The 10485-nt window shown below is 41.4% G+C and overlaps 1 protein-coding gene across 1 annotated transcript in view; it reads left to right on the top strand.

Annotated features, from left to right (window-relative positions):
* The window catches only part of Cep295 (centrosomal protein 295), a 41734-nt gene that overhangs the window by 20368 nt on the left and 10881 nt on the right, over positions 1-10485 (top strand). Inside the window, exons 11-17 of the mRNA XM_026779556.1 lie at positions 4137-4229; positions 4356-4459; positions 4803-4943; positions 5125-5222; positions 5464-8788; positions 9898-10057; positions 10176-10319. Coding sequence (XP_026635357.1) covers positions 4137-4229; positions 4356-4459; positions 4803-4943; positions 5125-5222; positions 5464-8788; positions 9898-10057; positions 10176-10319 — 4065 coding nt within the window. The remainder of the gene's footprint in view (positions 1-4136; positions 4230-4355; positions 4460-4802; positions 4944-5124; positions 5223-5463; positions 8789-9897; positions 10058-10175; positions 10320-10485) is intronic.

Here is a 10485-nt window from a genome sequence, read left to right as displayed (position 1 = left end):
AAAATGATTGCCTACCAAAAAACAAACAAACAAAAATCCCCTGGAGCCGGGCAGTGGTGGCGCACGCCTTTAATCCCAGCACTCGGGAGGCAGAGGCAGGCAGATCTCTGGGAGTTCGAGGCAGGCTTGGTCTACAAGAGCTAGTTCCAGGACAGGCTCCAAAGCTACAGAGAAACCCTGTCTCGAAAAACAAAAAACAAAACAAACAAAAAATTCCCCTGGAACTGGATTTGCAGTTGGTTGTGAGCAATTGTATGGGTGTTGGGAACCAACCCAGGTCCTCTATAAGAGTGGAAGGCACTCTTAAGCAGCTGACTGTCTCCAGCCTCCCCACATCATCTGTTTTTAGTAAGAATTTTTAGAAAACTTTTAATTAAAAGATAGGCATGTGTTAGTGTTTTTTGAGTGTATATTTCTTTACATTCCTACCAGAGATTTTTTCCTTATTTAACTCTAAAGAATGGGAAAGTGGATCTTAAATATTGGGGCCATGGGAGTCATGCAAAGATAGGAGACAGCCCACCAAAGTCTATTAAGCCAAAAGCAAACTTTATTCCAGGAAAAAGAAAAGAAAAACTTATCTCCATGGGGCACAAAGCTTATCAGCTAGCTGTGACCACAGCCAGAAATGGGCTTATATGGCTGTGGCAATGGGCTGTTTCCGAACTACCCTTTGTATAGCAAGAAGCAAGCATTAGGCATGAACAAAAGCATTTTTACAATCTCAAGGTAAAACTCAGATACAAATTGCTTTTTTTTTTTAAACTTTCCATTAGCAGGATTTTTCAGTTAAACTAGTGTTTGTATTTAGCCCATTTTTTCTTTCTGTCACTTTCTGATGGTGTTTATCAAAGCTTTACACTCCCCTGATACTACCAGTTTTGCGTAGCAGGAAAGGGTATGGGACAGTGCACAACCAAGGTACATCTCATCATTTAAAAGTTAACTCACATCAGTTGCTGGTCATGAGTGTCCGGGGGCTGTCTAAAAGCTGACCCTCAGTTTGCAGACAGAGCTATGGGTTGTAAAGCAAAGTAACCCACTGTTAATAGTTAATCCTTAAGCTACCGACAGTCTGCTTACAACTTTATATTTCTTTATTTCTACATTCTTATTTCTGGAACCTACATTTCTATATTCTTTTTCTTGGACTCTTCATTAAATGTATTTTTAGAAGTTACTAGGATCATACTAAAAGATCTTGAATTATATATATGAGCAAATGAGAATTGTGGAGATGTGATCTGATTTCAGTTGTATTTCTTAGAGGTTTATATTTTAGGTTTTTTTTTTTTGAACATATGTATGTGTATGGAGATGTTTTGCTACCGCACTTTTGAGTGGAATGATTGTAGGATTTTTTTTTTAATATTTATGTATTTATTATGTATACAATACTCTTGTCTGTGTGTATGCCTGCAGGCCAGAAGAGGGCACCAGACCCCATTACAGATGGTTGTGAGCCACCATGTGGTTGCTGGGAATTGAACTCAGGACCTTTGGAAGAGCAGGCAATGCTCTTAACCTCTGAGCCATCTCTCCAGCCCCTGATTGTAGGATTTTATACTGCACACAAGAACCCCATTTCTTGTTTTTCTCCCTTGTGTTTTCTTTTGCTGCACCCATTGGTCATTGCCCCCAGAGCCCATTCCTCAAATCTGTTTTCCTTCATTCAGAACAGATTCACACTGTACAATGTTATGTATTTACTCATATCTTTTAAAGTGTGTGTTTCCCAAGTCAGCCTGTGGGAGCCCTTGACTAAAGGTCAGAGAGTTCAGACCTATTCTACTCCTTCAAGGTTACATGACAGGAGGTTTGACCTAGGTGAGATTACCTGATGTTTCGGGTATTGAGAAGGTGATTACTTTGTTTGTTCTTTGTATCCTAGTAAAGAAGCCTCTTGCCTTCCCCATCTTCTTTGGGCTGGGGTATATGAAGCTTAGGAGAAATAAACACGGGTTGAATCTCAGTATTTACTAGATGCCCTCCTGACTCTATCAGTTGTCTCTAGTCTATTTCTTAATTCTCACACTTCTCTCCACGCACGGAGGAATAAGCCAGGCTGGACCCTGCTGTTGTCACCCTGATGCAACATAATGGCATCAGCCTCCTTGGATTCCACTCATTGTTAGATCCCTTCACTTTCAGATTTGTTATCATCTTATATTTGCCCCAAATTGGATTCTAGATAACTCCCAACCTATACAGCTGCTTTTTGTCCCCTTGGCTCCCCACAAGTCTCCCACATTCACTACCTGGTAATATGTTAACTTATTTGCTGGAGCAAAAAAGTTTATATCATTCTGGTTTTCTTATTTTACTACCTACATCCAAACCATCAGCAGTTTCAGCTAGTCCCACACTTAAAGTATATCCATAGTCCAGCCAATTCTCTCCACCAATCCTCCTTTCAGCTGCATTCGTTTTCTGGTGTAGATTCTTGTCATGCAGCTTGTTTTGTCTGCAGCTTTTGCAGCTTCCACTAAAATCTCTTCACCAAGTGACTGTGAAAACCCAGGTCAGCTCATTTTCTTCTGCATCAAGCCCTACAGTGAGAATCAGACTGTTTGACAAAGGCTTCACACACATACTCTGTGCCTTTCTTCCTTCCACATCTCTTGCTGTCACTGCACTGTTGGTGTTAGGCCAGCATTCTGTAGATGTTACCATGGCTGTCTCCCTTCTGCCTGGGTCTACTCACTTGTTGCTTTCTCGGTGAGACTTTCTCTGCTCACTTTATATAAAATACCACCCTCTGCCTTCCCAGTAATGCTCCCATCTCTTTATAATCTCTTTTACCCTGCTTTCTCTTCATATTTCTTACCAATAAGCAATCGACTTACTTTTCTTGTTTATTTCCGTCACAGCCAACCCATTTGTGAGAGAGGAGCTTAAAGATTTTATTCATTCCTCTGTCCTCAGAGGCCTTGTGGGTAAAAAGTGCTCAGTTTTGTTGAATTAGTTGGATAGCTTAAAGCAAGATTTGATAAGTCAGATATTTAAAACCATGAGAATAGAAGTTTCTTTTAGAGGAAGATTTCTGGGAGAAGGGAGCTTACTTATGACCACTTGAGGGATTCTAGCTATAAAACTGTAGGAGGCCAGACAAGTAGAGAGCACAGTGCTGGACTCCCAGTAAAAGGAATTCTGCTGTTGAATCTGTAGTGAGATTTTTGAAAATCCCACCACAGGGCCTGGAGAAAGAGCTCAGCAGTTAAAAGCACTGCCTGCTCTTCCAGAGGTCATGAGTTCAATTTCCATCAACCATGTGGTGACTCACACCATCTGTCATGAGATCTGTTGCCCTCTTCTGGCCTGCGGGCATACATGCCAACATAACACTATACATGATAAATCAATAAGTCTTTAAAAGAAAGAAAGAAAATGCCATCACATGAGTAGTCATTCTTCCCTTCCAGCTGACCATGCTTCTTGTCTGTGGGTCTTTCGGTGTCTTGAGTGACCCAAAGAGTGTGTTGTGTGGGGGGGGAGGGCTTGTTCTGTTTCCCTTTGTTTCCCTTCACAGCGCCTTCCTACCTGTTGGTGTGTGGCTAAGTCTGTTCGTCCTCGCACATGACCTCCTTCCTTACTTTTCAGTGACTGCTTAGAGACCATTTCTCAGGGAAATCAAACCTGCCCCGCTAATCTAATGTCTTTATGATGTTTTATGATATAGCCTGTTTTCTTTACACAGTTCCTGTTTTAACTCTCCGCATTTTTATGAGAAGGTTGTATGGTATTTCTGCCCCATCTTTCAGCCTTCAAACCTCCGTGAGGTTTTGTGTCAGTAAGCACAGTATTACTTGTCACCTACTGTGCCTTGGTAGATGGTGGGTGAGCACTCTGTGCAGAACAGCTGGCTACCCTGGTATGATGGAATTCACATCATAGTTATCCTAGGAAAGGAGCATTGACATTTCTTTAGCACCTGTTTAGTCTTTGATTTTTCTTGTAATGTTTGGCTTAGGTTGGGAGGTCAATGTATATAACTACCAAAAAATGACCGAGCCTTCACTGAGGGACCACTTCCTATGAACCAATATAGAACGGTTGATCTGCTCTAAATGCAGGTTTCTGTTATTTTGTTCCCTTTAAACTTAACATCATCATACTAACAGTGGTATCTGTTACAGTCATGGACAGTGATAGGCTGACAATTGAATCTGGACCACTGAGTAGTGAAGACAAGCCATTTTTCTGCCAAGCAGATGCTGGAAAGGAACAAGGTATTTCTGTCATATCCTCAAATTAAGCTAGCTTGGTTTCTCACATCTTTTTCTTAGTAAAGAAGGGTACTACCGTGGAGTCATCTTTAGGAATTATTGAAGGTAGTTTTTGTTTGGTGATTCTAGCAGTTGCTGCATTTCTACCTGTCACAACCGTGACTCAATGTTCAGTACTACTTCATCCTCAGGAAGAAGCAGCCAAAATTCGAATGTCAGCAAGGCACAAACAGGTAAGCAAGCCCTGGAATTACAGTTTTGTTTAACCTATGCAATTCTTTTTAATCTCTGATTCTTTGATACTGTCTTTTTAATCTGACATAAACATTTGGCTGATAGGATGCATTTGATTTCTGCTTACACTCATTTGCCCCCTAGGTGTCTGCTGTGTGCTTCTTTTCCCTTTCTCTTGGTTCTCCCATAATTCCCTTGGCAATGCCAATGGCAGATTTAAGACTACTTACTTTATGGATAAGAGGTCCTTTTGGTGATGACATGTATTTATTCTTAATGCAATGTATGTGACCGTTTCTCTTGAGAGTCTCTTGTTAGAACAATAGTGTTCTTATTATCTAGATAATGGAAATAGAAGAGCAGAAGCAGAAGCAGTTGGAATTACTTGAACAAATTGAGCAACAGAAGTTAAGGTTAGAAACCGATTGTTTCCGGGCTCAACTGGAAGAAGAAGAAAATAGAAAGAAAATTCAACAGCCTGAGGTAGGAGGCCAGAAAATAGCAGTCATGATGTTTAGGTTCTGCCTACTTTATAATGTTTTCATCAGTGTGTGTGCTGTACCATGTAGATGTGACCAGGTTTACTATTAAGGTGTGTGCTGAGCTTTTTGGACTTACCTGTCATTGTAGAAAACATTGAAGTACTTGATTTCTTCATTTTTAGGTTTGCTCTGCTCCAGTGTCACATGCTGTGATTTCTGATGAAGACTGTCACAGGCAGATGATCCGTAACTATCAACATCAGCTCTTACAACAAAACAGGTGTGGACTGTGCTACATCTTTGGGATTTATTATTTGTTTCATATAAGAATCTAGTTGGAATTTTATTAGAAATTGCCATAGTGTTTTTTTTCAAGGGCAGTGGGAATGTATTTTTCTGTGGTAAATATGACCATTTTTAGATTGCTACTTATAAGGTTTAATGTGTAAATATTTGAGAATGTGAGTTTTTTTAAAAAAATACAAATTAGTAATATTTGTTTTTATATTTGTTTTTGATAGGTTACACAAGCAGTCTGTTGAAACTGCTAGGAAACGATTACTTGAATACCAAACTATATTAAAGGAAAGATACCCATCCAAGTCACCCATGTCACTGATACCTGATTCTGTTATATCAGGACCAACACAGAAATCCCAAAAGTCTGCTGCTGCAGCAGATCACTGGGTTCCATGCCAGAGACTGAAGCTGAGTCCTGACAAATGTCAACCTGTGCAGTCCTCACAGATCCCCACATTAGATCAAAGTCATATTCAGGCAGTAAGACAAGGTCATTTTCCACAGAGGCAAGGAGAAACAGGTGCATCAGAGATGTTAGCCAAGCAATCTGTCGGGTCACAGGAACACCTGCTGCAATTCTCTCAGGCAGAAGCACATCAGAGAGACTATAAATTTGTCCCTAAAGATTCTCATGCACCTTCAAGAACTTTGTCTTACAATAGGCCACAAATGTTACTGGATACTGGAGAAGTTTCTAAACCACTGAGGACGACAACTTGCCAAACTTTAGATTCCCAACGTATATCATCAGAAGATTGTGAAACTATATCTTCTAAGCCAACTGAACCATCTTCATTTCTCCCACTGGTACCTGAACGTTCTTTTACTAGTCTCCCAGTTAAACATGAATCTGGAAAAGTTCAAGAACCCTTTACAACCATAAGCAAAAGTACAGTTTCCGTAAACCAGTCTGTAATCAGTCAAATTCATGATCAGCCTTTGTCATCCTCAGGCACAATCAAAGCCCAGCATAGTAACTTAAAGTTTCCCCAAGAACAGTTAGAACTACAGAAGGAAAGTCTTCAAGCAAGACAAGAGGCTCAGGAAAAGCTTGCTTATTGCACACAGAAAGAACTGGAAAAGCAGGCTGGTCTCCCAGTATTCCTCCCATCATCATCTGGAGATTTATTTACTTCACTGCCATCTGCCTCAGCTGAATCAGGGAAAATTCAGGCATCTTCAGCAGAAAGTGAGGCCACTGTTTCCTCAGGCATCATGGACAGGCTCTGGGGTTTTTCACAGCCTGTCTCCTCACAGCAAACTAATTTGGAATTTCTCCAAGAACAGATCAGTGTACAGAAGGATAACCTTCAGGCTAGGCGGGAAGCCCAGGAAGTTTTGCTGGCACATAAACAGAGTAAACTGGATGAAATTGTACATTCTGAGCAGACCAGGCCCTTTGGACCACATCACATGACTCAGAAGCCATTTAGTTCACTAACGTTGACTGATAGGCATTCTAGAAAAATCCAGGAACAGCCTTTTCCTACAAACAAGAAAGGGCTTCTCCCAAGCCAGTCTGAAATCTCAAGATCTCAGGATGGGTCTTCAAGTTTTATACAGCAGATCCCACCTATCCACAGTAGTTTAAAGTTGCTTCAAGAACGGCTAGCTACACAGAGGGATGCAATTCAGGCTAGAGATGAAGTGCAAGAAGAACTACTTTTACATAGAGAAAGAAGTTTGGGAGACACTGTGTTTGGACCAGTAAAGTCACTCTCCTCAGTGGTTACTCAGCATTCAGATGCTTCTCATGCAGTTTCAGAAGTTGGGCCTAAGGGGTCCCAGGAACTGTATTCATCTGAGAAGGAGAATGTAGTTCCCGCTAGTCATTTGATCACCCCAGCACTTGAGGAGGAGACTCATGGCTTTCCACAACACAGACAAGAACATTTTACAACACTCCAGGAACAATTACACATTCAGAGGGTTATACTTGGTGCTAGAAAAGAAACTCAGAAATATGCACTCAAAGAAAATGAATTAGAAAAAGGACTTCGTTGTCAACAAACTGGCACCCTGTCTTCTTCATCCCAGGGAGCTGAATGGGAAAGATCCCAGGAGTTTCTATCAGTCAAGAGTGACAGTACAGAGCCCTTAAGCCTTAAGATTCCAGGATTTCAGGAAAGGCTGGTTAGATTTTCACAACATACATTTCCTATGCAAAATAATGTGGAGGAAAACCACGAATGGGAATTCATAGAAAAAGAGAGTTCATCTCAACAGACAGGTCTTTCTTCCTTCATGCCCTCATTAGGACCATTGTCATGTGTGTCCTTGCCTTCTGCTGACTCTGGTACAACACAGAGTGACAGTAAAGTAACATCAAGCCATCTTCAGGTACCAGAATTGCAGGATAGGCTTCGGAAGATATCCCAACTTATCCAGCCTCAACAAGACAGCTTGAAGGCCCTTCAAGAACAGTTAGCTACACAGAGGGAAGCCATCATCCAATGTAAACAAGAAGCTCATGAAGAAATACTAAGAGAGTGGAAGGAAAGAGTGTTCCCAGAGCAGGTTGGTCCATCTCCCCTGATACCTCAGCATTCACTTGCTTCATTCCCTCTTTCTGACTCGGAAAGAACACAAGAACTTTGCTCAAGCACCAGTGAAGATGGAGTATCTTCCAGCTCTTCTGAGATGCTGGCTTTGCCTGGCAGGGCATTGGGTTTATCACATACTGCTTTACCTCAGCAGAGTAATGTGACCGCACACCCAGAACACCTCCATGCACAAACGAATTCCTTTCATTCTATGGAGAAAGCCCAAGAAGAGTTGATGTTTCCCAAACCATGTAAATTTGCAGAGATAGAACATTTTATCCATCCTCATCATGGTGACTTGAAGGCACATCAACAGCAGTTAGATGTGCAAAGGAAAGCCACTAGATCTGACCAGGAGATACAAGAGGAACTGCTTTTGATGAGGTTAAATACATTGGAGCAAAGGGTATCTTGTAAACAGATTAGTTCCTCTTCGTTTTCGGAACAGATACCACTATCCGTTGCCAACTCTGAAGGGAGCCTACAGTCTTTCCCAACCAAAAGTGATGACCCTGAAATGCCCAGCTTCCATGGTGAGCTACCTCAGCAGGATAACCTGACTATGCAGTTGGACTTAGAAATGTTGTCTCATAAAGACCTGCTTTTACACAAACTAAACAGCCAGGATAAAAGTGGCTCTCCTGAGCATGCCATCCCTGCTTTGTTTCTCTCCAAGGAAATAGAGCACCCATTCATTCCATTACCTTTTGCAGAAGCTAAATCTGAAAGCATTTGTGAGGCGTATTTACCTAAAAAGGAACTTGTAGCTCCTTCTAGGGAGGCTGTGACCCCAAGAATGCAGAACAGACTTTTGAGTTACTCCCAGCCTGTCTTAACTCAGCAAGACAACATGACTCTTCAGAAGCAGCTGCATCTACAAAGAGAAGCTCTGCACTCTAGACAAAAAGCCCAAGAGGAGTTACTTATGCAGAGACAGACAGCCTTGAAACAGCAAATGGAAAAACACAAAGAGACTTTGAAAGAGTTCTTGAATATCAGTCAGGTATGGTCTGAATTTAAAACTTGAGCATTACACAGAGATGTTTAAACCTGATTCCATTTTAATCCTAAACTATCGTTTCTTTGGTTATTGGGAGTATGGAAATTAAAACAAAAATTTATCTACTTCATAGGGTCATTTTAAATAGTCATCATTAAAGGATATCCATTTTCACTTCTGAGTTTTGTTGCAGTAGATTCTTAACTTACCACAGATAAAAATTGTAAAAAGGACTAGTTAACAGATGTCTTTCATAATGTAATAGATCCTGTTCTCTAATGATTTCATTGACATTTGTATGTGAATCAAATTCCCTAAGTAGCATATGGTATAGCTGGCATAGTTGGAGGCTGATAGACTGGTGTGGTCACTCAGACATTGCCATCTATTTTCATGAATATGAATGGGTCTATTCTATGTTAGGCCATTTCTTAGGTTTTTTAGTACAGAATTCTGCAGCACATAAATGTTTGGGAGGCACTTGGGTCTAGAAGTTAAAAGTCTTAGAGTTGTGAAGGAAATGTAAAGGAGGAAATACAGAAGCATTCAGGTTTAGTCTGTCAACAGATGCAGAGGGAGCTAGGACTTGGATGTGTGGCCGTATTTTTTGCACTAAGAGTGTCCTCCCTTCAGTGTTGGAAGTATGACTCAATTTTGGTCTGCCAACATAAAACACAAAGATGTTTATTATGAGCTGTACCTGGGGATATGGGTTCAGGTGTTCTTTTTTTTTTTTGGTTTTTCGAGACAGGGTTTCTCTGTGGCTTTGGAGCCTGTCCTGGAACTAGCTCTGTAGACCAGGCTGGTCTCGAACTCACAGAGATCCACCTGCCTCTGCCTCCCGAGTGCTGGGATTAAAGGCGTGCGCCACCACCGCCGGGCTCAGGTGTTCTTGAATAGTATGTTCCACTATGGAAATAGTTACAGGAACTTATAGTCACAGAACAAAAGAAAATGGTGAATTACTGGTGTTTTCCAAGTGTTTCGTCGGGCCCATGAGGCAGGCGACTTGCAGAGAACTGAGGTAGTGATGAAGCTAGTAATTCGCTGTGTTCTGACTTAAGATGTCAGTTCTTCAGGTGATCACCCCCTTTCCCTATCCACTTTTTCAGGCACGGAAATCCACAGGAGAAAATGACTTGAAAATTCAAAATATAGACGAGCTCAGAGGGTGGCTTCCTCTCATCCAAGCCCCTGCCTGGGGAGTCTCTGATCAGGAGGGGTCTAGTGGTGAGCAGCCACGTTCAGCAGATGTCCATGGTGAACACAGTGGTGAGATGTCCCTGTTGTCTTTTTCTCATTGCCATCATCCCTGCAGCTGCTGACTGAAGAAAAGCTTCCTGTGTGTTCACAATGTTTCATTTGTTTAATCTTATCTTTGACCTGATAGGTGAGAGTCTGGGCAAAGATCTGAGTGGTAGAGCCTCTAAGCCACCTGTCTCCAAAGTGAAATGTGGTTTGGACTTAAACCAGCATGAGCTTAGTACGATACAGGAGGTGGAGTCACCAGCAAGTGGCAGGACTTCCATACCAGGTACAGTGTGGCAAAATTAAATATTTTACTAGTTTGCTAGCTTTCTACCTATTTTCAGTATGCTAAAATAGATTCAAGAGCTGGTCTTTGAGTACTTGTAAAAAGAGAGACTGATTTACATAAAAATAATCTTAAAATTTGGAACCAGCCGGGCGATAGTGGCGCT

Source organism: Microtus ochrogaster, chromosome 5 (assembly GCF_000317375.1).
Source record: "Microtus ochrogaster isolate Prairie Vole_2 chromosome 5, MicOch1.0, whole genome shotgun sequence".
Classification (NCBI taxonomy): domain Eukaryota; kingdom Metazoa; phylum Chordata; class Mammalia; order Rodentia; family Cricetidae; genus Microtus; species Microtus ochrogaster.
Note: the sequence above shows the minus strand (reverse complement) of the source record. Positions and strands in the feature narration are given on the sequence as shown.